At 37.3% G+C, this 25,994-nt stretch overlaps 2 protein-coding genes and 1 non-coding gene across 9 annotated transcripts; all 3 read right to left on the bottom strand.

The window, feature by feature from the left end:
* Positions 1-4,755: 4,755 nt before the first annotated feature.
* Positions 4,756-4,827, bottom strand: TRNAG-UCC (transfer RNA glycine (anticodon UCC)). Its single transcript has one exon. It is a non-coding gene; the product is annotated as a tRNA-Gly (tRNA).
* Positions 4,828-15,423: 10,596 nt separating this feature from the next.
* On the bottom strand, positions 15,424-19,569 carry LOC140007632 (uncharacterized). The gene is made up of 2 exons (XM_072050514.1): positions 19,181-19,569; positions 15,424-16,341 (listed from the first exon to the last, which is right to left on the bottom strand). Exon 2 carries the CDS (start codon positions 16,315-16,317, stop codon positions 15,685-15,687), a length of 633 nt encoding a protein of 210 aa, XP_071906615.1. The 5' UTR covers positions 16,318-16,341; positions 19,181-19,569; the 3' UTR covers positions 15,424-15,684.
* Positions 19,570-21,204: 1,635 nt separating this feature from the next.
* On the bottom strand, positions 21,205-23,991 carry LOC113689121 (uncharacterized). 7 transcript variants are annotated; one of them, XR_011814957.1, is made up of 4 exons: positions 23,507-23,982; positions 23,244-23,334; positions 22,463-22,503; positions 21,271-21,852 (listed from the first exon to the last, which is right to left on the bottom strand). XR_011814957.1 is itself a non-coding variant. In XM_072050513.1 (3 exons), the coding sequence occupies exons 2-3, from the start codon at positions 23,321-23,323 to the stop codon at positions 21,206-21,208; spliced, it is 696 nt and encodes a 231-aa protein (XP_071906614.1). In that variant the 5' UTR covers positions 23,324-23,326; positions 23,507-23,979; the 3' UTR covers position 21,205. The 7 variants fall into 7 exon arrangements, 2 of the variants coding, with proteins under 2 accessions (XP_071906614.1, XP_071906613.1); XM_072050513.1 differs by lacking the exon at positions 22,463-22,503 and having other exon boundaries at positions 21,205-21,821; positions 23,244-23,326; positions 23,507-23,979; XM_072050512.1 differs by lacking the exon at positions 22,463-22,503 and having other exon boundaries at positions 21,205-21,821; positions 23,507-23,977.
* Between the last annotated feature and the right edge of the window lie 2,003 nt (positions 23,992-25,994).

The following is a 25,994-nucleotide window of genomic DNA, read 5'->3' as shown; positions in this document are numbered from 1 at the left end:
AAAGAGAACAGATGTGGAAAATATGTAAGCCTATGATCATGTTGGCCCGCCGATCCTTGGTTTTCAATGTTGAGATTTTGGTTGCCAGTTGACTCAATTGCTGACTGTTGCTAGTTTAATATTTTGATTTCCTAGGCGAGTTAGCCATGAATTGGGGGAGTCTGTGATCTTAGGAGCTAACTGGGAGAGATATGTATTGACACTTAGCCACTAAACCTTGATTTTGGTGTAAGCACAGCTTGGCAATAGATGACGTGAGAGTTGGCCATGGTTGAGTTTAGTTGTCCCCATGCTTGAGGACAAGCATGATGTGATATCCCGAATTTTAGGACAATGTTTTTCCCTCGTTCTTTTAAAATTTTGATTTATTTCTTTTGTCTTGTTTTAAAACATTTTTTTAATTGGACACTTTAAATTTAAATCAAAACCTTAGTTTTACTTGTGACTAAAAGGTTATTATGTAATTAAGTTTATGTATGACAATGCATATTTTATTATAGGTAATTATAGTGATTGGGTGATTAGTGGAGTAATTGAGGTGTAATTAGGTTTTTGGAATATATCAAGTATGTAAATTGTGGAGTAAATTGGTAGGATTGTGAATTTAATGGGCCATAGTGTGACTTTTGGTTAATTACGAGTTGCTAGACTTCCTAAAGGTTCCATGAGATTCCTAAGCTTGGCTAATCAAAAAGGTAGGTGGACTTGATCAAGTGACTTAGTATTAGCAAGACAAAAGCCAAACAAAAACAAGGAACATTCGGCTAGCTTTTGGGAGAAAAGAAGGAAGAAAAAACCGAGAGGAAATAAGAGGAAGAACAAGAAAAATTCTGGTTGTGTGCAACTCATCTAAAAAGCTTGGGAGTTAGAGCAAAAGAAAGCTAAGGAACTTGGTTCTTGAAGTGCAACCTTGTGAACCAACCTTTAGAAGGTAAAGCAGCCTTGAACTCTTGTAAAAACTTTGAATAGAAATGTTGATTTTGATGTTGTAAGATGCTAATAAGGGTTAATAATGGTTTATATATAACTTTTGTGGATTTGTGTGGAGGATTTGGTGATTTCTATGGTTGTTTGAGAAAATTCCAGCAAGTGATACAAATTTCCAGTTTTAATGCTGAAATTATCCTGTTTCTGACTGTGTCTTTTAGTCCATGTTAGAGGCCGAATTAGCCTTAGCTCAAAACATAAAAGTTTTAGGGAATGATGTTTTATAACTGCCTGTAAAATTTCAACTCGATCGGAGTACTGTAGCATATGAAATGACCGAAATATCCTTGACTGCCCATAAGCCCTGTTTCGCAGACAGTTTTCTGTCTTCGTGGAGATTTCAATTTTTGACCCTGAAAATGCATGTTTTAGCTTTGGAGACCTTCATAAGAAATGTAGGTATATGTCTTGTCTTCGAAACGCCATAAGATACACCTCAATCGGACTTTGGTAGCCTGAGTTATTGTCGTTTAATCATAGTGCGGTTAACTAGTCTGATTGTGAGATGCTGGTTCTGTAATTTGAAATTTTGACCTAGATACACTATGAACTGGACTGAGTGGTCTTCATCAAAGTTGTAGGCCTTTATCTTAGCTTCGAATCGGTATAAATTTCATCCCAATCCGATAAGCATAGCCTCGGCTGTGTCCGTTACGTAAAACAACGTCAAATCTGTCTTTTGTTTCTTGATTCAAACTTCATTTCCGCACATGATCCTAGCTTGATTTTGTACTTGTATGACTTTGAGCCTATTGAACGGCTATTGAAATGAGATTATTTTGTGTGTAACTTTGGGATTGATTGAGGAAAATAATGAAGCCATAAATGACTGAAAAATAGGTAAATACAGATGGCATGCTGCCCAAAATTTTAGGGCTACGCGATTCTTTCAAGTTGAGTTGATCTTGGTAAAAATGAAGGGTTTTGGGAGATGTTTGTAACCCTAGGACCAACTGTTATCTTTTGTTCAAAAGTCATATTTTATTCTTTTGTACTAGTACTTAACCTGGGAAGGCATACGACTTGTAGTCAAGCCTTATTGATGCATTCCATTTACTGGGTTTGTGGGTGTGCGAACTATAATTATTTTATCTTGGTTATTTTAGGGTTTCTTGGCGATTAAAGCCACTTTGGGTAAAAACTTTTGAAATATCTGTACTGGAACCGGTGAGTGTACCACTCCCCTCATTTGTTGCTTAACTTGGTTTCTGCACCTGCAATATGTGCTTTGGATGACTGTACTATCTGTTTATTCTGTTTGAGACGAGGGTGTACTTTATCACACTTATTCTCTTGTCTATCTGTATGCCTCTTTACTGTGTGTAATCTGTTATCTGTATCTGAGTCTATTCGGACGTTGTTTGGAGGCTGGTATCCAACGACCTTTCTGTGGCCTCTGAGTTTAACACTTGTGGCTAGTTACTCGAGTCGGGCCGGTAAGGGCCTGGTCGATTAGATAACGAACTACGGTAGTCTGTTTCTGAGAATCTATGGGTATTGAGACTCTTGATTCTGGTATATTCGAGTATTACCACTTCTGTTTCTGTTGAGGTGTTCGGGTCCGGTAAGGAGTCTGTTCGGTGGACGGGATTTTGGTGTAAAGTGGTGCTTTACTGGACTGGACTGGTTACTTTATTTGGAAGTTGACGAAGTGTCAACTATTATTTGATCAAGCTTCGGTGAAGTAAATGGGAATTTGGCTCCTGAGGGCCACCCGTATCCTTTCTATCTATGGTGTTGTGCATTTCTTTATTTGATTTGCATATGTGACTAATTGAATATGAAGTTCCATGATTCTTATTCCATGATTCTACTTGCTATTATTTTGGTACCTCATTGAGCGTAAGCTCACCCCCTTCCTGTTATCTTTGTTTTCCTTACAGGGCACCACAGTTTGAGCCGTGATTTTGAGAAAAGGGTTGAGCTGGTGTAAATGTTCTTTGTTAGCTCTTGTGTAATCAAAACACTAATTGTCTTTGAATGAAGCATCCCACTTTTAATTGTAAAGTTTTCGATGTATGTATATAAGTGTTTTATCATGTATATTAAGTGTATTCATTGGAAATGGTATCATACGGTGTAGAACTGATGCTTCTCAACTTAGTAGTCTTCGATTGATTATTCTCTTGGTGATTCGTTTGTTCGCTATATCGGATTTGTGTGATTCGACTCCGTAATCCTGGTGAGAGTTGGGCAGGCGGTCTACCGAATCCTTTGGTTCGCCTTAGGGTGAGGTGGAGCTGTCACACATGATTTAGGTGTGAGAGGAATTGATAGGGTGTTAATTGTCAGTAATTTTATTGTTAATTTCTCCTTTGTGCTTGCCAAATATTGTTTTAATTGTTAATATCTACTTATATTTGGTATTTGAAATCAATTTCAGGGAGTGGAACTGAAAAGTGCTAAAAAGGAGAAACTATCTTGAGAAAATGGCTCCATAAGTGGGAGACTTCAAAAAGCTCCATCCACCTAACCCACAAGAAGAGAAACAAACGGATTTCCTTTTCCTTTTGGGCTGATGAAGAGTTGCCTGGTACGGAGAAGTCCTACTAGTAATAAGAAACAAGAGTCAATTCGGCAGGGCCCACCTTTTGTACCTCGTTTTCTCAATTCGGTGGGGGACCACAGAAGCATTAGTCATTGCTTAGAAACAAACGTACAGAGGCTAGAGTTTTTGTTTTGTGAGCAATAGTTTAGTTTTCTTTCTTTTTTCTTTCATGCGTGCCTTGTGTTCGACAATAGTCCCGAATAGAAAAACGGCTTTGACTTCTTGATTATTAGCGAAGAAATATGATGTTTTTGAACTCAATTGAATTGCGTGGCGATTTTCTTATGAGGCGTGGCTAAGCCTTTCATCTAGTCAAAGATCAACTCGATGGCGCAGTCCCGAATATCTGTGAGATCTAATTACTTTTCACGCGTTCCTTAATTTGTTAATATTTGCACGTTGTCTACTTGAATTTCCATGGGATTATTTTGTTAATTGGATTTCAAGGGCCCGATGTTCAATGTGACTTATTAATCTCCTGCCAAATTAGTCAATTAAATCCGGAGTTGTTTGATTGATTAATATTAGTGGCAACTGGCGTGTTTACACACTAAGGAAACTTGCAATCTAATTTAAATAACCCTCGTAGCGTGTAATTGATTGAGATTAGGTTTTTCTAGTTCTTAATGCAATTGGAAAATTAATTCCTACGGTCGTACCTAGGAGTATTTTCTGGTTAGGGTAATCAATGATCGTATCTTGGTTATCAATAAATTAAGGAAAAATTGGTCATCAGAGCTTGTCGGCGACTATAACTAACATGTTAATAAAATTAAGTGAACCTTTATTGCATCAATGACCGGATGAGTGGATTGTGTCTGATTAGTTGTATCCTTGGCTAGAATTTATCTATTCTAGATTTAATTCTTGTCTACATACGTGCTAGTTAATTATTCATTTTTAGTTGAATTGCTTAATTATTTTTAGCTTTACTCCAATAAAAACCCCTCATTATCAATTGGAACTTCAAAGAGACAAATACCCCCAGTCCCTGAGGAGACGACCCTGCTTGCCACTGTCTACTTGTTAGTATAGTTTGTCAGCTAATTAATTCTGGTATATCCGATTAAGCAAATTCTTCGGGAACATGGTGAATTAAGTAATCCATTGCACACCTAGAGTCCCTGCTCCAGTACTTAGAGTTGATTATTGACTGCTTTAGTGGTAATTAGGTTTTTATTATTATTATTGTACAGGTTCGACATCTATCAATTTTTTGGTGCGTCTGCCGGGAGTCGAACCCGGGTCTATTGCTTGGAAGGCAATTATCCTAACCGTTGGACTACAAACGCTAGCTGAAGTTGCTTTTGCTATTGGGAGAGTTGCTGTTGGATAGAGGATGTTTCTACCCCATTCATCTTACGTGTTGGGATGTCCTCTCTTGACCCAAACTGCTGTGAATTCTCAACCATCCCTTCAATCAACTCCCATGCTTCTCGAAGAGTCTTGTTCACCAATGCCCTTCCACTTGCAGCATCGATTATGCTTCTGCCCCTGAAAAGTAGGCCCTCATAGAAATATTGGATGAGCAGTTACTCACTTATCTGATGCTGAGGGCATTTGATGCACAGCTTCTTTAACCTCTTCCAATACTCATAGAGAGACTCGCTTGGGTGTTGCTTGATGCCGCATATTTCTTCCCTTAAGCTGGCGGCCCGAGACGCAGGAAAATATTTGTCTAAGAATTTTTTCTTCAGCTGGTCCCATGTGGTGATACTACCTGGTGGTAGGTAGTACAACCAGTCTTTTATGGAGTTCTTCAAAAAGAAGGGGAAGGCCCTCATTTTTATCTGCTCTTCTGTGATTCCCGGGAGTTTCATACTATTGCAAACGACGTCGAACTCTTGCAAGTGCTTGTAGGGCTCTTCACCTAATAGATCATGGAATGATGACAAACGATGAATTAGACCAGATTTTAGTTCAAAGGGAGTGTTATCATTCAAATTTGGGAAAGTAATGCATAAAGGCTGCTGATTTAAATTAGGAGCAGCCAACTCCCTTAGTGTTCGTGCATTCGCCATAGTGACTTCTTCTCGCTCTAAATCACTCGAAGAATCACTCAGTGAATCTGTTGGTTCAACTTCTGGCTTACGTCTCTGGGATGCTACACTAGAGTGCTCTTCTCTAAGTTGTCTGGTCTCTTTTTTTTTGTTCTACGCGCGGTCTTCTCTACCTCGGGGTCGAAAATTAATTCACCTGTACGAGAAGAACGAGGCATACACTCGAAAAATACCAAAAAATTAGAACAAAAATGAATTTAAAAAGAAACAAATAACTAGTGCCAGTTCTTGGCAACGGTGCCAAAAATTAACAGGTGTCGAATCTGTGCAATAATAATAATAAAAACCTAATTACCACTAAAGCAGTCAATAATCAATTCTAGGTACTGAAACAGGGACTCTAGGTGTGCAATGGGTTACTTGATTCACCATATTCCCGAAGGAAGAGTTTACTTAATTCGATATACCATAATTAATTAGCTGACAAACTATACTAACAAGTAGATAGTGGCAAGTAGGGTCGTCTCCTCAGGGACTGGGGATATTTGTCTCTTTGAAGTTCCAATTGACAATGGGGGGTTTTATCGGAGTAAAGCTAAAAATAATTAAACAATTCAACTAAAAATGAATAATTAACTAGCATGTATGTAGACAGGAATTAAATCTAGAATAGATAAATTCTAACCAAGGATATAACTACTCAGATGCGGTCCGCTCATCCGGTCATTGATGCAAGGAAGGTTCACTTAATTTTATTAACAGGTTAGTTATAGTCGCCGACACGCTCTAAAGACCAAATTTTCTTTAATTTATTGATAACCAAGGTACGATCATTGATTACCCTTAACAAGAAAATACTCCTAAGTACGACCGTAGAAATTAATTTTTCAATTGCATTAAAAACTAGAAAAACCTAACCCCAATCAATAACACGCTACGAGGGTTATTTAAATTAGATTGCACGTTTCCCTAGTGTGTAAACATGCCAGTTGCCACTAATATTAATCAATCAAACAATTACGGATTTAATTGACTAATTTGGCAGGAGATTAATAAGTCACATTGAACATCGGGCCCTTGACATCCAATTAAAAAATAATCCCATGGAAATTCAAGTAGACAACGTGCAAATATTAACAAATTAATGAACGCGTGAAAACTAATTAGATCTCACAGATATTCGGGACTGTGCCGTCAAGTTGATCCTTGAGTAGATGAAAGGCTTAGCCAAGCCTCATGAGAAAATCGCCACACAATTCAATTGAGTTCAAAAACATCATATTTCTTCGCTAATAATCAAGAAGTCAAAGCCGTTTTTCTATTCGGGACTATTGTCGAACACAAGGCACGCATGAAAGGAAAAAGAAAGAAAACTAAATTATTGCTCACAAAACGAAAACTCTAGCCTCTGTACGTTTGTTTCTAAGCAATGACTAATGCTTCCGTGGTCCCCCACCGAATTGAGAAAATGAAGTACGAAAGGTGGGCCCTACCGAATTGACTCTTGTTTCCTGTTGCTAGTAGGACTTCTCCGTACCAGGCAACTCTTCATTAGCCCAAAAGGAAAAGGAAATCCGTTTGTTTCTCTCCTTGTGGGCCAGGTGGATGGAGCATTTTGAAGTCTCCCACTTATGGAGCCATTTTCTCAAGATAGTTTCTCATTTTTAGCACTTTGTAGTTCCACTCCCTGAAATTGAGACCAAATACCAAATATAAGTAGATATTAACAATTAAAACAATATTTGGCAAAAACAAAGGGAAAATTAACAATAAAATTACTGACAATTAACACCATATCATTACAATATGCATATAATATGTTTATTTGATTTATATAACTAATATTGTTTTACACCATTCTAGGATATTTCTAAGTTTTCAATTTTTATATGAATTCAATTAGGCATTTAATTTAACCATTTATTCGTTATATATAATATTTCTAATATCAAAGTAATTAAAATAAAAGAAATTCATAGCATACATATAATTTTTCTCAAGTTCTCACATTCTTCCCCCTTTAAAAAAATTTCGTCCTTGAAATTTCGTACTTTTAATCGTAAGAATTCCGAGTATTCTTTCCGCATTTTTATCTTCCAGTTCCTATGTCATTTCTTCCATTCCATGATGCTCTCATAGGACTATGACTAAGGAATTTATTTATTCTTCAATTCCTGTCATTGAAATATCATGCCCCAAAAACGATATTTTTTCCATTCGAAATTCACACTCACAATTGACGCTTCCTTAAAGTCGATAACACCATTCTTAGATTCTTCATGATCTTCCTTCTAAATTTTTCATTGATAGTATCCTTGTCAAAAATCTATCTTAGAAAACACCATTGGCCCTTGCAACAATTATAACATCGTTATAAGCTCAACTTTCAATCTCTCCTCTCTTTTTTTCTCCAACCTTAATCTCATAGTTTCTACACACCACTTTGGTTATCAAATTTCACTCAAGTTAGTGATTATTTAATCCCAAGGACTAATAAATATTACAGCATTATAACAAAATGAACACATGATCATCAAATTACATACACACAATATAAATTACATTACACACCAACTTCATACAACTTTAAAAGCCAAACAATTCACGGGTAGTCCCACTTTTTCATACATGACTCAAACTTCAATCTTTATAAACATGAAAGAAAATAATTCAATAATACACAAATTATTATAACCACATAGCTAATAGCTCATCCCTTAGTTTAGATTCAACTTAAACTTCATCAATCTAATTTTGGACAGTCTCACTAGACCCAATTCCTTCTTCCGGTTCTACTTCCATAGGTTCCTCTATCATATCAGTTTCCAGCTCTAGGATCCTATCACGTCAGATCCTTATGAATTTCCTTATTTCTTACATTTTAATATGAGCTCTCTCATTTGCTATCACTAACCCCTGTCTTTTACCCATGAACTAGTATCACTCGATCCAGATAGAAGTAAGTTCTTGAACAGTCACAGTGACTAGTCATCCAATGCCCTAGAACACACTGCCAAAAGGACGCACTTGGTCCTTACTTAAACTACAATTTCACTCAAATTCTAGGTTTAAACCCACATTTTTGGGTAAGAGATGGCATATAATCCATTTACTATTGAACGACTTCACTTTTAACTTTCAAAAGCTAGACTTGATCCTTTCGATTCTACTTTTCCAAATTTAGTCATGATTTCTAGTCACGTCATAATACAATATGCTAAATTCTTTCCAATTTTGCAAATACACCATTGAATGAAATATCTGGTACTCGGATACAAGAATCTGACAATAAGATAATTCATAACTCAGGCTGGCCAGTCCCAAGAGTAAATCACCTATATTTGAGATTCCCATCCAACATACATATCTAATTTTCCATAAAAATGGTAATTCATTTCAAACTCAACAGGCCATTCCCCACAATCCGAGAACCCTCTCCCGGCTTGAGCTCATTAAGAGCTCTGATACCACTTGTGACGCCCCACCTTCTCCTAGGGCATACCCTAGAAGTTAGCGGATTGCCCGTCTAGCTCTCGTCAGGACTCACTTACTCACTTTAACTTCATAGATAACATTACCATTGGACAACTGAACATTCACTCTTAAGTACATCTCCAATCAGTTTGAAACATAAATTTGCCCAATAAAAGAAACAAAATACCTGTTCTAAATATCCAATCTTAATATCACACCAACTCAAACAAAAATTCAACCGTCTCAAAATTCAAAAGAGACCATGACTACACTATATACACAAAATAACAGATCTTCCTAAAATACCTTTCTAGTTCAATCCAATCACTCTTCAATCTCCGACTCCTGTAAGGAAAACAAAGGTAAAAGGGTGAGCTTACGCCCGTGAGGTTTCCATGCAAGCAACAATCAATAAGCACTTAAATCAGTACAATTAAGCAAGTAGTGCACATTTAATTTCACTGTATAATCACTTTCATTAAGCAATTGATGAAACACTTCACTAAACAATCACTTTTAAAAGGATACGGTGCTCGCATTAGAGCCACTTCAATGCACTACACACTCCACCGAACTCCTCCTTATAACCTCCAAAACAATAAACACTTCCCTCACTTAAATGGTCATATCAATATCAGTGATTTGCTACTCTGTGGTAATACTCGAGTATACCGAAACACTTACCCAAAGCTACCGTCCTACCCGACCAAGCCCTTTGCTGGCTCGAATAGTCCGTTGAACAGAGGGTTTTGGGGCCTAGTTCAGCCAGTGTGACAAAGTACACACCCGGCTTACAGTCATGCACACTTACAATATTACTTGATCAATTATCAACCTTCAAGCTCAACTAAGTCAAGTGCGATAAAGTACACCCTCGACTTAGAAGGCGAGGGACAATTGAAAACACTTCGCAATGAATCACTTAGCAATATTTCATAATAAGCACACATAAACAGTTAACACATAATTCGGAAAACACTCACCGTTAATGGTCGATTAAGCTTCATTTTTTGGGTTAAACCCTTGATCACTCTCAATTTCTGAGGTAAATAACGACTACAATTATTCAAGTATTCTCAATGTGAATTCTAATAAGTTTACTTAGAGTTTTAGGATTCTCTAAACATAGTTCAACTAATCCAAGCAATCTAGTACTTAAAACTCCCATTTGATTTACACTTTTAAGATTAAGAATTTTATGTACAATCCCAAACATAAGTTCTAAAGTTCTAATGTGTAAGGAAAGAAGTTTTAAGAGTTAAAATCTCACCAATTTAAGGTTGATATCACTAGAAACCAAGTTCCTTATCTTATTAAACAAGATGTGAAATTCCAGCAAATCATTATTATATTTCTCTTCGATATTTATCAATTTTATCAACTCAAACAAGGGAGATATACATGTACTTCAAATTTAAAGGTCTTGTGAGGTGTTTAAACTAACGTTAAACTATTTTCAACCCAAATTTAAAGATTAAGGCTTGTGAACTTTTCATTCCTTTCCTTTTAGATTAAACTAGATTCTTGTTACACGCGTTAAAATTCCAGCTCCTTAGCCTCGGTCATCTTAGAATTTTTTCCGGCACTTTTTTTTTTGAATGATTGTGGACGTCCTAGGTTCCATTCCAGAAATCCAAAAGTTTAGTAAACCCGAAAATTAGGATAACCTAACCTATCCAACTTGAGGTCTCCACGAACCAATCGTGGCAATTGCAACCATGAATCATACACTATATTGGACTCTAACTCAGTTCCAACCTTAGATAAGCGGTCTGCAGGCACATTCGCTTGACGATAACAATGAGTGACGGATTGAAAGAAATGCCTAAAAGTGAGCAATTGATCCAGCTCTCGTTGCAAACCCCATGGACATCTACTAACCCCCTTAACCATTTGGACTAGAAGTAAAGAATCTGATTCCAAATGCAAGCAAAAGAAACCTCACATAACACAAAGCTTAACTCCAAATAACAAAGCCTTCAACTCTGAATGTAAACTCGACATGACATCCCAATAACACGCAAAACCTAACAAAAACATCCCCGAGCTATTCCTCAAACCCCCCCCAACAACCACTCCTTCCCGAATTACCTAGAGAACAACCATTGGTATTCAGTTTACATATCGTCAAGAATGGAGGGATCCACCTAACCAGGATGAACTTAAATGTTTTTTTCCAACTCACCAGTGAAGAGTAAAAACATGGCCACGAGTACCTTCCAACTCCCATGTCTGTAAAATGTAATTGGAAAATATCATAGAGATCAGAAAGAACAAAAGTATGAATCTGCATGACCGACAACACCTTGCCTTCCTAAATCGCAGTATTCCTAGCTTTCCAAAGTTGCCAGCAAATCAACGATGGCAGAAGCTGATAAACCAATTTAAGCTTCATGTTTTTAGCTGGCCACAACCACCATTGAATGACTGCATGCTTTACCATTGAAGGAGTGGCAAACTCGCCAATCTCTACTTGAAACGATTGCCAAACTTGGCGAGGGACTTCACCTGTATAGAAAACATGATCAATAGAATCCAACCAAGGATTTTGGCAACAAACACAACGAGATGGTCCGCACATACCAAAGCGCTGCAACACATCCTGCACCGGCAGTCTCCAAGATAGCATCCTCATCATAAAGAATGAGATTTTTGCTGGCAAGGCCTTCACCTAAATGTTAGATGAAAAGGTTGACGTGTTGGCAACGTTGCGAACCACCTTATACGCTGAAGAAAAGGAAAATGAACTAGAAATTTCTAAATCCCACACCATCCTATCAGGTTGATTAGAAAAAACATCAGGGGGAGTTATTTGTAGAATCGTTGATACAATATTTTCTGGGAGCCATTGACGTAGCATTGGAATGTTGCAGTGACCATTTAAAACAAAATCCGCCACTGTGTGATCTCCAAAAATCTCGATCTGCTGACACAAAGGACCTGTACCAGTCCAATTCTCATGCCAGAAGTTTATCAAGCCATTCTGCAACACTCATTGAATATGGGAATTTGCCAAAGACTGATATGTAACCAATCTCTTCCAAGTTACCGATTGTAATGGCTGAAATTCCGCTTCGCAAACATGCAATTTATGTAAATATTTGGTGTGCATAAATTCAGCGCAAAGGGACTGACGTTGCCTTAAAGACCACCATAACTTCAATGAAAAGGCATCAAACACATCAGTCAAAGCCCTCACTCCCACACCCCCTTCGGCATACGGCTTACACAATGAATCCCATGCAATCTAATGATACCGAGACCCTTTTTCAGTCGTACCCCATAGAAAATTTGCAAATGCTTTCTCAAGGGTGCGGAGAACACCCTTCGGAGGAGTCGAAGCAGCTAAGACATGTATAGGCAAAGATGATAAAACACTTTTGAGTAACACTAACCTCCCTCCAGACGACAAAAGCTTCTCCTTCCAAGACAAAACTCTCTTAGCAACTGAAGTGCAGATATTTGAAAAATAACTGCTTTTCCTTCTCCCTGAGGAGAGAGTTCAGCCAAGATATCTAAGAGGAAATGACTTGGCATGAAAACCAGAGATTTGTGAAATGACACATTTACGAGGTAAAGTCAAAGCATCATGATCAATAAAGCAGCTTTTTTGACAGTTAAGTTGCTGACCAGATACACTACAATAGTTCTCCAAACATTCATGACTTTCTTCAAAGTACGCTTAACTCCACTACACAAAATAATCACGTCATCCGCATAAGCTAGATGCGTGACAATAGGGTATGAAAGAGGGACCTTAAAGGGAAGGAAACCTCTCTGTCCTACCAAAGAATTCAGCAATCTAGATAAAACCTCTACCCCAATAATAAAAAGAGTCGGCGAAATGGGATCTCCTTGGCGCAGTCCCCGAGTTGACTGGAAAAAACCACATGGGGAGCCATTAATAAGAACCGAAAACCAGACATTGGAAATCAATCGCCAAATCATATCGATCCACCGCTCACCAAAACCAAAGCGTCACAGTACTTGCAACAAAAAGAGACATGAGACTCTGTCGTAAGCTTTAGCCATATCCAACTTCAAAACCACATTCCCCTCCTGATTAGACTGCCAAATTCCTGAAATCAGCTCTTGAGCCAGCAAAAAATTATCTGAAATTTGCCTTCCTCTGACAAATCCACTCTGTTGAGGCGAAATAATCTTAGGAAGGAGACAAGACAATCTATCCGATAAAACCTTTGAGATCACCTTGTTGATAAAGTTACACAAACTTAAAGGACGAAATTGTGTAAAGTCTTGTGGAGAATGCAACTTTGGAATCAACACTATTGAAGTTGAAGAGATACTTCTAGGCAAAACCTCCCCACAAAAAAACTAATAACTGCCGCATATACATCCTCAGCCACAATGTCCCATGCAAACGTAAAAAACTTACCCGAGAAGCCATCCGGACCAGCCGAGCTATCACCATCCATAGAAAACACCACCAACTTAACTTCTTCCTTGGATGGGATTTTCTCCAAGATCACATTATCATGTGAAGTAATTAATTTAGTGATAACCTCAAGAGTTTCAAAGGATTGAGCATATGATTCAGCCGTGAACAAATGTTTAAAAAACGATTCAGCCTCTCCCTCAATATCAGATGTACTGTCCAACCACTTCCCAGCAGACGACTTGATGCGATGGATTAATGATGTGCTTTGTCATTCCACCACCACAGAATGAAAATACTTGGAGTTCCTATCGCCATCCTTTAACCACTTAATCCTAGATTTTTGTTGCCAAAACATATTCTCAAGTGCATGTGAACGCCTTAGCTGGGCTTGTGCTTCGTGTAATACAACTAAATTTGCCTCAGACGGATCAACATCATAACTAAACTCAGCATTGAGAGCACGTTGTTCCGCCACCTTTACAGCTTCAAAGATATCACCGAAAACCTCGCGCAACCACATTCGTAATGCCACCTTTACATTCCAAAGCTTGGCTGCAAGGACCTTTAATGGTGGGCCTAAAAAATTCCTGTTCCAATTGCACCTAACCACGTCCAACAGTTCTGGTTTAGATGTCCAGAAATTCAAAAAACGAAATGGCTTTGGCTTGTTATCCAATTTTGTAAGAGCCGACAATAACAATGGAGCGTGATCTGATGGGTCTCTACACAAATGTTGTACGGCAAAACCTAAGCCTAAATTGGGAGAAACTTGATTCATAAGCAACTTGTCTAATCTCTTCCAAATACGCGCCCGACCATATCTATTGTTGCACCATGTGAAAATAGACCCTGAATACCCCACATCAAAAATTCCAGCTTGAGACATAAAGTTCAAAAAATCCGAACCTTCCTCTGGTCTAAACGGCACCCCACCCCTTTTCTCCTCCTCCGAAACAATGACATTAAAATCCCCCACAAGAAGCCAGGCAGACTAAGTCGGTTTGTCCACAAGAAGGCTATTCCATAATTCTACTCGTTGAAGGGCAGTACACTTGGCGTGGACAAATGAAAAAATAATAGGGACAGCAAATATTGCAGAATCAATTTGTAACGACAAATGTTGATTAGATTCTCCAACTATACGACAAAAAATAGAGGCTTTATAAAAAATCCAAATATCACCCGTACTACTAAATACAGAGTGATCCATATTAAGTCTCATCCTGATCGAATGGATCTCTGCAACTTGAATTTTTGGTTCACAAATAGCTACTAGTTGAATGGAATGGTGTTTTACCAAATATCTCAATCTCCGAAAATTTGGGGCGCGAGATACACCCTAATATTCCAAAACATAAACTTAATCATTGAGACAAGGAAGAGGAAGAGTTTGAGGAAACCTTGGCTTTCGATCGCAGCGAACGATCAGATGAAAATTTAGCCTGATACATTTCGGGGGAAATTTCTAATTTTATGATGAATTTTAAAAAAATTCTACAAAAGGAGTGATTTTGATGAGATATTCCGAAGGGGGTGTTCGCATTCGCGAAATGCGAGCTCTGTGTAGAGCTCGCATTCGCGAAATGCGAGCTTCCCATTCCTTGAACCATTGGCCACCTCCCTTTCCTTTATTTTGGACACCTCCCTTATTACTGCAATAAATAGAAAGACCAGACATGTAAGCATCAACAAGACTTACGTTTAAATTGAAATTTAGTATATTTGGAAACCTTATTTAAGAATAATGGTGTCGTATTTTAGTGACATACTATAGAGAGATAATATGTTGGAAAAGTAAAATTTTGGTTGGACAACAGTGTTTAAGAAATAATATAAAAATTTTCTAAAAAATGGGCAACCCATTCACATAAATTTGTAGGAGTTCAGCTACAGTAATCTACGTACTAATAACTGAGAAAGAAATGAAAAATCGAGAATATTCCAAAAAAATCCAGGTTTGAGTAGTCAATACCTGAAGTTGGAAATTGAAAAAAAAAAAATGAAGACCATGAGAATTCAAAGAATCCAAGCTTAAGAAATGCCGGAGCATTAACCACTGTACAGGACCAAACATTATTTGCAACCCAAATTAGTGGTAAAAGAACTAATATCATTCACTGATTCACTATATTCACTATATTCCTCACAGAGCTCGCATTCACGAAATGCGAGCTCTGTGAACTCGCATTTCCGGAATGCGAAGACCCCCCATTTGTAGAACAACCTCCAAAAATCGCCTCAATTGTAGAATCCTTTTTTTTTTTTTTCATCATAAACTAAGAATTCACCCTACATTTCGGTTTGCCATGCGTAACCACCTGTAAACCTTCCTCATGCTGGAGCTTTTCACTGACTTGTTGAATGATCGGGTCAAGATTAAAGATATCCGCAACCGCAGATGATTGTTTTGCCAGCAAATCCTTCAGCACACCACAATGAGATATATCAATGACAAGCGTATTCTGCTCCAGCTGACGAGCAGAACGGGCTTGCTGGTTTTCCTTTCCAGCCATAAGTTCCAAATTGTCAATTTGCCTGTTTGAGGGATCAACAGTGGGAGCCACCGTTATAGTATCTTCCAGCCCATCAAGATCATGCTGAGACACCACCGCCTGAGTATCAGAACATGAACATGTAGCAGGTTCTGTGAAAATCCCAGTACAAATATTTGCGTCTTCAACAAAAGGAGTCGTGACTTTAGGAGTTTTTGAAGGCCCCTCCTTATCAACCACACCCACATCCTCCTCCGTAGTAGCAGGCACAATGATTGGATCCACCTCTTTCCCAGAGTGATCATCCTGTTTGCCTATTGTGCCCAAGCCAGGTGAAGAAGTAGGTTGAAAGCGTGTATGACCATCCTGTTTCTTGGAAGCTAACGGTCTCTGAATTTTAAGATCCGGATATAGCATATGACAATCATCTTGGATATGTCCCTGCTTAAAACAATGGGAACAATATTTAGGCAGATTTTCTGGAATTAAAGCTTGCCAAAATCCCTCATGATCACCATTACCAATCCACACCCTAGGAGTAAGAGATTTTAACAAGTCTACTTCTACACATACCCTAGCAACACTTGGCCTGGAAGCCACCATGGTTGCAGTATCTACAAACAAAGGATTCCCCAAAACGCCCGCAATCTGGAATGCAGCGGCAATTTTGGTAACTTAAACCAAACTGGAACCACCGAAGGCTCCTTGTCCACATGGAAAGCAGGAGACCATTTACCTCTAGCCCAAATCCGATGAAAATCCACCTCATTCCCCAAGTTAATCACTACATGTCTGGAGTCTAAAAGACCTACCTTAGCAGCCTCTTTTAGATCAAGAGATAAGAAGAATTTCCTGAGATCCTCCATAGGAAGGACGACCCTTAGAAAATTTACCAACCAAAGCAAATTTGTATGGAGCAGCAAGTGTGGCCAAATCAGTTTGAGAAAAAGAATCGCAGGTTCCCCCCGATGAGTCGAAGACACTGCGTTGATAGTCAAAATGGGCTGAGAAGCTGCATTACCAAAGAGTTCAGAAAAAGATTTCTTTTGGAATGTGGGAGAAGAAAGGGATTGGGCTGGAGGGCAGCTTGCCATCAACCTCAAGAGCACCGAAAGTTATATTGTCTTTTTACACAACTTTGCACAGCTTTACACCGAAAGTTGAGAGAAAGGATGTTGAGAGCACCGAAGGTTAAGAGTCAGCGTTTAATCTAAATTTTCTTCAGCTAAACCTCATGTAAACTCAGGTTAAATCTATATTGTATACCTCTCGACATTATTCTCTAAGAAATATCGATAGCAAGCTGCAAATTTCAATCTTCACTCTTGGTTTCTCCAATTTTCTTCCTAATAGCTTTTCGGTTGCTGCACAGAATTTTTCCTTCAGCCAAGAACTCATTTTCCTAGCTAAATTCACAGGCAGCTTAAGTGTCATGTATATTAAAAGCGTAAGAGGTTGTTATAGAATTTTTCCTCCCCTTTCTTCCTAGAATTTAAAGGTTGCAGCCTGCACTTTTAGTTCCTGCTTCAGTTCTTCCTAAGCCGCACCAGTCTCTCATTTTTTTTCATTTTTAGCTCATGGTTTGAGGTTACAATCTGGGGAAATGAAGTTAGCAGATTTTCAACTCTCTCGGTTGCGGGTGAATTCTTAGTTTATGATGGAAAAAAAAAAGAATTCTACAACTAGGGCGATTCTTGGAGTGGATTCTGCAAATAGGGGTCTTCGCATTCCGGAAATGCGAGCTCACTGAGCTCGCATTCTAGAAATGCGAACTCCAATTGGAGCTCGCATTTCCAGAATGCGAGCTCAGTGAGCTCGCATTCGAGAGCCAAGACAAGGAGGAAATCATGCAAATATTGAAAATACTTCATGCAAGATGGTTCGGCAGCAGGCTCGCGGCACAGCCTTTATGGTGTCTGATGTAGTTTCCTTTCATCCGACTGCAACTAATGACTTGAACAGTCAACACTTAGACTATAGTAATAAAAATTCTAAACATTTTCCATCTTTTAGCTGCAAAAATCCTTATGTTTAAGCACAAAACAAATTAGATGAAAGGATCATGCGAGCATCAAAGAACAGTTTTTTCTTCAACAACAATGCTTCTGCAAATTTCGATGCAGAAAAACCATGCAAAGCTTCAAACAAAACTAGTGAACCTATCACCCCAAATACCCCTTAACACTGAACACTTCAAATGAAACCAGGGTTATTGATTATAAACACAAATCTCAGCATATCAGAACTTGTGGCCAAACAAAGACAACCAAACAGCAACTGAAGTAGATAAAGTTTCAAAGCCGCAAGTCTGAACCAGCAAACTAGGAGTTCATGCAAAGAACAATTAAATTAGAGCTCGCATTTGCGGAATGCGAGCTCAATAAGTAGAGCTCGCATTTCGCGAATGCGAGCTTAGAATAGAGCTCGCATTCGTGAAATGCGAGCTCAGTAGAGCTCGCATTTCACGAATGCGAAGACCCCCCGGACGGAATCCATTACCAAAATCACCCCTTTTGTAGAATTTTTTTAAAATTCATCACAAAATTAGAAATTTCTCCTCGGTTGCAAACAATAATTTCCAGCAGCAGCAGCAGCCTATTATTCGATGTTTCTTCATAATTCCTCTTCAGTTTTATGTTCCAACTAAGTATACAGGGAATAGCCTATTCAGTTACTGATTATCCTTAACAGAACGTGAAAATTTATGACCAAAATTCCAGAAACTAAACAGGATTAAACTCATTTCTGCTCTTTGTTACAAATCTGATGCATAACAGCATGCATCAGATTTCTCATACTCCAGCCTTCGTGTTGCTTTTAAGGTTCGTTTATTCTTGCTTTTAGCACGTCAAACATTACATGCATGATCAGATTAAGGTCACCGATGGTGCACTAACAAGTCCTAACCAGTTTCAACAAACTTTTGGCCAGAAACCGAAATTCTTTCCAACTTTACTCCATCGGCAATCATCCTTCTTTGTATCAAGAATTCCAGCCAATAGTTCATCACAATTCCATCTTAACAGGTTTTATTTGAAGATATAATCTGTATGTATGTCAAGATATATGGCTAAAGAGTGTACATAAGATATGCAACGTAAGAAACAACCAGAAAATTATAGCTTAGCTCATCAACTATCGGATAACAACTTCAAACGAATATTTCCAGCTTTGTTGATCTTTGCTTTCTAGAAAGTTTCTTTCTTTACTTGGTTCTAACTTAGTCTAAAATACTGCTAGCTAAATGCAACAGAAAATAGGAGAAAATTCAGTAGTTTACCTCTAGTTCTCAATGGCTTTAAGCTAGGAAAAATTTCTGATCCCTCTCTCCCCGAAGCTTAGCTAGATAAGCTGAAATCCTTCTTGATTCTTGGCTGGTTCTTACGGTTGAATGAGGCCAGAATGAATTCCAGGTTGTAATGGTCTTTCTCTCCTTTTTCCTCTTAATACCTCTCGGATAGCTAGACTAACAATGGAACTACGGCCAGCTTCTTCTTATTGCCTCTTAACCGACCAAAATCACATTTGCTGGTTACTTAGCTTGCTAATGAGGACAAGTGTCCTCCAAATTGCTTGCTGTCCTATTTGCTGTCGGTTGCAGTTGGAGAAAAGAAAGCTTCCGTTATTTATCACTCGAATTTTATTGCTTAAGAAGATAGAGATGGTTTTCTTTCGGTGGTTAGTGGCAGGCAACAACAAATGAATTGGTTTCTCTCGGTTCCAAATAGAAAGTAATACGAGATGCTCGTAGTTTGTATCCCATTCTCAATTCCTAATAAAAAGCAATAGTAAGTACTAGTATATTACCCCCGTTCTCGGTTCCAATGGTAGACAACTAATAGTTTCTTTCGGTTTCTAACTAAAAGGGAAAATGCAACATGTAATTCTAGTACATGTTAGGCATTTACCTCGCAACGGATCCTCTGTGTCACACCCTGTATCACACCCTATCACACTCTTTATAATCTCGCCAAGTGTCCCTTAATAAACAAAACCCTCAAATAACCCAACTCGGACCATATTAAATTGATTAATCGATTAATCGGACAGATAACTTAATCTCTTTAACCAAAATCAAGTAAAATAAAAACTCTTTAACCAAAATCACAATTTATCAAGGGAAACAAACCTAAAACCCAAACAACCTCTGTCCTCTCTTCGTCATCTTCGCCATTCACCTACCGTTGCGCAATTTATATGCATCACTGAAATTGTTATATATCTTATTCACATGAGGCAAAAGTTTTTTGGCTTTTATGCTTTAGTAGTATGCTTCACGAAAGCCAAGTTAGCCATACGTTGACTGGAACAACCACAGTATCGTAGATATGTAATTCAAGGTTTTGTTCGAGAATTACCACCACAACAGGTTTAGTTATTCGTCATTTTTCTCTTGTATAGTATAGTAGATATGTAATTCATTCTAAATTTTTATTTGAATATTTTATTCTTAAATGACTAAACTACATTGAAGGTATATTTTGTCAATGATATTTTTTATTTGTGGTTGTCTCTCTTTAATTATATTAGGAATTTGGAATTCCAATAGAAGACATCTGCAATAGGCAAAATACTAAGAACATGACACAATTATTACAAGTAAGTGAATAGTATGCTTTTTGTAGATATTATGTCAATCATTAGTTGCATGTTGTTTCTTATTTATCTTAATTTTTTCCAAGTATTATAGTTTTGCAAGTTTACAGCTGCTTGTTTGTATGTGTGGTCTTTTATTTCTTATTTTTCTGGCAGACATTGGACCCTAACTTCTACCAAGGCTATGATTTGATGTCTTCAAGTTCAATAGCACAACAACATGCATCAATAAGTTTTGTCCAAGTAAGAAAAAACTTTGATTAATTATTTAATCTTATATATATTAGTTTGATAATTTACAATTATAATTCAATATATTTGCTAACTTTGGGTCTGTTTTTGTAGGCACAAGAACTTGAAAATAATGATGATTCTGATCAACAAGTTGTTGAAAATAGGAAAATTGAATGAAGATGCTTATGAAGAAATAGAGGACAAGACTGTGGGATTGCGCTCATGGATTAATTAGACCTTTAAGTGGAATAATACTTTGTGCTTATACTTCAACGTGTTTTTGATATTTTTGTTCATATTTCTGTTAATAAACGTTCTTTTGACTAAACTGTAGAAGATGAGATATATTAGTTGAGCTGCTCTGGATAATATATTTGCACCCTTCTCTTTAGCACATTGAGCCGTCCAACTCACAGACTGGCTCTCATGGTCAAACATATTCAATAGCCTCTTGTTCGAATGGGAAGGATAGGATTCAGCAACAATTTAAATGCAGATCCTCGACTAACAGTAAAAACAAGTACAAACTCATCTCAGGAATGTTCAAGTAATCCACAATTTTGGTTTTAATATCATGCTCCACAGTACCTTCCTCTGCACCCCCACGAAGTACATGATTGCTCAAATTTACAGTAATTTCCTTTAAGCTAAATGTAGATGAATCCCAATACTGTAGCATTTGAAAACAAGAAAACAACCCGTACAAAGTCAAGGCTTCATTAAAGCCAGGAATGGATTCTTCAGTGCAAAATGTCCTATCAGACAAAAGAGCAGTTGCCCTCAAGAATTCCAACTGGGCATTAAACCTTGCAAGAGATATTGACCTTCCCAAGCAGCCATTTTGATTCAAAGACTCAGAGTCAATTTCATGTGATTTTGCCAATGACCCATCTTCAGAAGCCTCCTCGAGAGCCTCCCTTAGTTTGTTCTCCGGCGAATTCTTGAGAGTTGATGGCTTTGCCTTACCCCACTCCTCCTCCTCCTCCACGAAACTTTTCCTCTCCTGCTCTTCTTGTCGATCATCAAGGTTGCACAGAATGATATAGGCTTCCATAGTCTCAGATGCAGTAACACAAATCCGTTCCAGTTGACTGAAAAAACCTATCATCATATCAGATACCCCTGCAGTATTAGGGAAAAAGTTACAAGCTTTACATGATTGAAGCTTCATTATGCATAACATTCCGCAAATAAGAGATTTCAATAATCTAATTTTCATAATTTTCATAAACATTGATTTTTCTGAACAGCAACAATGAAGTGAATGAATACATAAACCCTGCAACTAGTCACACCAATGCATGTCAAGATGGCACCTCTATCCATATAGACCAAAACCAGAAAACCATTGCAATTTGCTGCAGCAAATGTAACTTTAAAATTATCGGTAAAGTTATCCTTTAAAATTTAGAAAAACTAAACGTAACAAAAGAACTTTGGGGGAAAGAGAGAGAGAAACCATTTCTCTGTTAGTTGCACAGCACCCCACAAAGAATTCGAAGAGCATGGTGATTAAAACAAGGAAATTCATCATTTTTTAGACACAGGATAAAAATTGTTATGCAGCTTCTAGCTTCTTTTTTGAGCTCACCATTTGATAAAGCTTGACAAGTTATAAGGATGGCCTACTGAGTACAATCATCAGTAGTAAAACAGTGATCACACATGTTTCTTGGCTTTAATTCATAGTTACAGAATAAAAAAAAAGTAGTTTTTTTTTAGAAGCACATACCTTTAGGCTTTATCAGGTTTTAGATGATCCCATCAACCATTCTGAACAAGAAACAAGTGGTACTAATTAAGACGAAAACCTCTGCGTCAATCCTAATCAGGTTTGTGACGGATTCAAAATTTTTTAATGTGAGTAAATATATCGGGATAATGTAGTTCCAATGGTTTGGTTTCCATGCACACAAAAATATATACAAGAGTCCATGTAAATGCTAGGATTGCTTAATAACTGATAATGACAAAAAAAAAAAAAAAAAACTGATGATGACAAAACAATGAGTTAGCTTTACATTTAATAGGTAGATTAGCTACATCAGCTAAGATTAGGTCTTAATAGTTATTGAAGTCTTCACACAAAAATTTTCAAAAGTCAGGAGTTGTTACGAGTAAAATTTGATAAGATTTAGCAATTCAGGATTAAATAAAATGAAGCTTAATAATGATGATTAGGTCTCAATAGTTAGTGAACACCGAAGTCAACATGTCCGTGGGCATTGGTGAAACCAGAATTTGAGATTTACGGGGTAAGACAAGTAAAAATAGTAGAACTAAGGGGGCACTCTAAAAAACAAATTGCAGACTAATTCACGAACGACATATACTACTTTTGTTACAGATTTTTACATGCAAGATTAAAATGCCATCGATGGAAAAAGGGCAATGTCCAAATGGCACATATTTAACATTTGGGGGGAAAAAAAGGTTAAAATGGTAGATAACATTTGAAGTAGAGGAGTTGCTCTACTGGCAAAAATATGGGAGCAACCAAGTCAGACTTTTACCTTATAGTTTGATTCATCTTCCTCTTAGGCATTTGATCGAACAGGTGGTGAGGTTCGTCCAATTTTGTTTGAGAGCACATAATCTGATGACCTTTGACGCAAACAACAAAAGCTAAATTAACTTTGCATCCAAAAACAAAACTTCGGAAGCAAAAGTACCCATTACCCAGTACAAATTTACACTAAAACTAAATATATTTCTACCATAAGAAAGAGCTTCGAAGAAACCCACCAAGGTTTTTAAGAAATAAGTTGTTTCTCACCTTTGGGAAGAGCTTCGAAACTTTATCTCGTCCTTGTAAAAAAGTTGTTTCTCATGTGAGATAGGATGCATCTTCATGCAAACCCTTTTCGGCATCTCGGACCATATCCGTGAATATTTCGTCAAAGCTGAATGGTGAAGATGAATAACTTGGCTTTCGTGAATAACTTGGCTTTCGTGAAGCATACTACTAAAGCATAAAAGCCAAAAAACTTTTGCCTCATGTGAATAAGATATATAACAATTTCAGTGATGCATATAAATTGCGCAACGGTAGGTGAATGGCGAAGATGACGAAGAGAGGACAGAGGTTGTTTGGGTTTTAGGTTTGTTTCCCTTGATAAATTGTGATTTTGGTTAAAGAGTTTTTATTTTACTTGATTTTGGTTAAAGAGATTAAGTTATCTGTCCGGTTAATCGATTAATCAATTTAATATGGTCCGAGTTGGGTTATTTGAGGGTTTGGTTTATTAAGGGACACTTGGCGAGATTATAAAGAGTGTGATAGGGTGTGATACAGGATGTGACACAGAGGATCCGTTGCACATTTACCTGCTTTCAAATGAGTGTTGTTTTAGTTAAATTTTCCTTCAGTCACCGCCCCATTTTTTTTTTTTGAAAAAAAAATCTGTTTTATTCATCAAAAAAACAAACCAGACCACAACGCCAAGGAATCATCCAGATCCCTACATCCTAAGAGAAAAATGAAAATTACAAAAATTCTGCATGTCCAGAGATAAAAGCCCCCTGGAGCGCAGGGTCAACTGAGACGCTGACGTGAAAATAGATCGAGAGCCACACTTCACCCCAAACGTTGCGAGCGAGTCCGCCACCATGTCCGCCCCAATTTCTTAGCATTTGATTGCCTTGCCTCCATTCGGTTCCCAGATTTCTTCAATTATTTTCCTTCCCTCGGTCCTATTGTCAAAATTTTCTAATAGCTTATTTTGCTTGGTTGCATGGTTATTCATTTAGGCTTCCAAGGGTAATTTCATCTTTTAACTTTAACTTATTTGCCTATTACGGCTATAATTGTATTAGTTCATAAATTGTCTCCTATCTTTATTCGCACATTTTGAAAAAATTTGCTTACATTAATCTAGTAAATTTGCACACATTTGTTTTTAAAAAAATTACCTGGACATGTAACTTATTCAACCATATAATATATTCAAATGGCTCAAATTACAATATGCATATCATATGTTTATTTGATTCATGTAATTAATTTTTTTTACACAATTCTAGGATATTTCTAAGTTCTCAATTTTTATATGAATTCAATTAGGCATTTACTTTAACCATTTATTCGTTATATATAATATCTCTAATATCAAAGTAATTAAAATAAAAGAAATTCATAGCATACATATAATTTTTCTCGAGTTCTCACATTTTTCCCCCTTAAGAAAATTTCGTCCTCAAAATTTCGTACTTTTAATCGTAAGAATTCCGAGTATTCTTTCTACATTTTTATCTTCCAGTTCCTATGTCATTTCTTCCATTCCATGATGCTCTCATAGGACTATGACTAAGGAATTTATTTATTCTTCAATTCCTGTCTTTGAAATATCATGCCCCAGAAACGATATTTTCTCGATTCGAAATTCACACTCACAATTGACGCTTCCTTAAAGTCGATAACACCATTCTTAGATTCTTCATGATCTTCCTTCTAAATTTTCCATTGATATTATCCTTGTCGCAACCTTCACTTCTGCACTTAGCCCTCAATCTTATTTTGTTTTGCTTCACAAATTTACAAGGCCCATCCTATCTCATATTTTAATTTGTCATAGCAAACTTGCATTCTTTTACTATTGAAAAACATCCACAATTTCGATTTTGGATTGCCGATATCTTTGGGGTTGAATGCAACACATTCACTGCTGGTTGTTTCATCATCAGATTCATGGATAGTCTTAAAATCAGATTCAGAATCAGAGGCAATATCATTGTCCTTAGGCATCGCCAAATTATTATCAACATGAATTTCAATTGTCTTGTTATGCTAAAAATTCTTATGGTGTTCTATACCTAACCATTCAGCAGTATTATCTACATTATCATGGAACTTAGAATCATCATTTTTACTCGATTAGAGTCTACTGCTAAAAAGAAGGATTTACTCTCTGAATCAGAATTATTATTATTGTTCTCATCAGCCCTATTATCATCTCCTCCCCATCTATTGTCATCATTAGGTTTATTGAAGTTGCCATTATCACTAGTTCCTTTATTTTCACCAATCTCATATGGATCAAAGCCTAGTTCTTGAACTAAAATTTCATGGAATAAGACCTCAAGATAGAATCTCCCTAATGAAACCCACATTCCTCTTAATATATCCATGCCATTTGCTACTAGTGTCTATCCTTTTAAAGTTGTTGTCTTTCCAATCATAGTATACTTTGTGTGCATACACACTAACATTTTCTGTGAATCTATCTACTTCAAATACACTTTCAACATAGTTAAAGATACATAAA

Source organism: Coffea arabica, chromosome 5c (assembly GCF_036785885.1).
Source record: "Coffea arabica cultivar ET-39 chromosome 5c, Coffea Arabica ET-39 HiFi, whole genome shotgun sequence".
Taxonomy (NCBI): Eukaryota; Viridiplantae; Streptophyta; class Magnoliopsida; order Gentianales; family Rubiaceae; genus Coffea; species Coffea arabica.
This window is presented reverse-complemented; position numbering and strand designations above follow the sequence as displayed.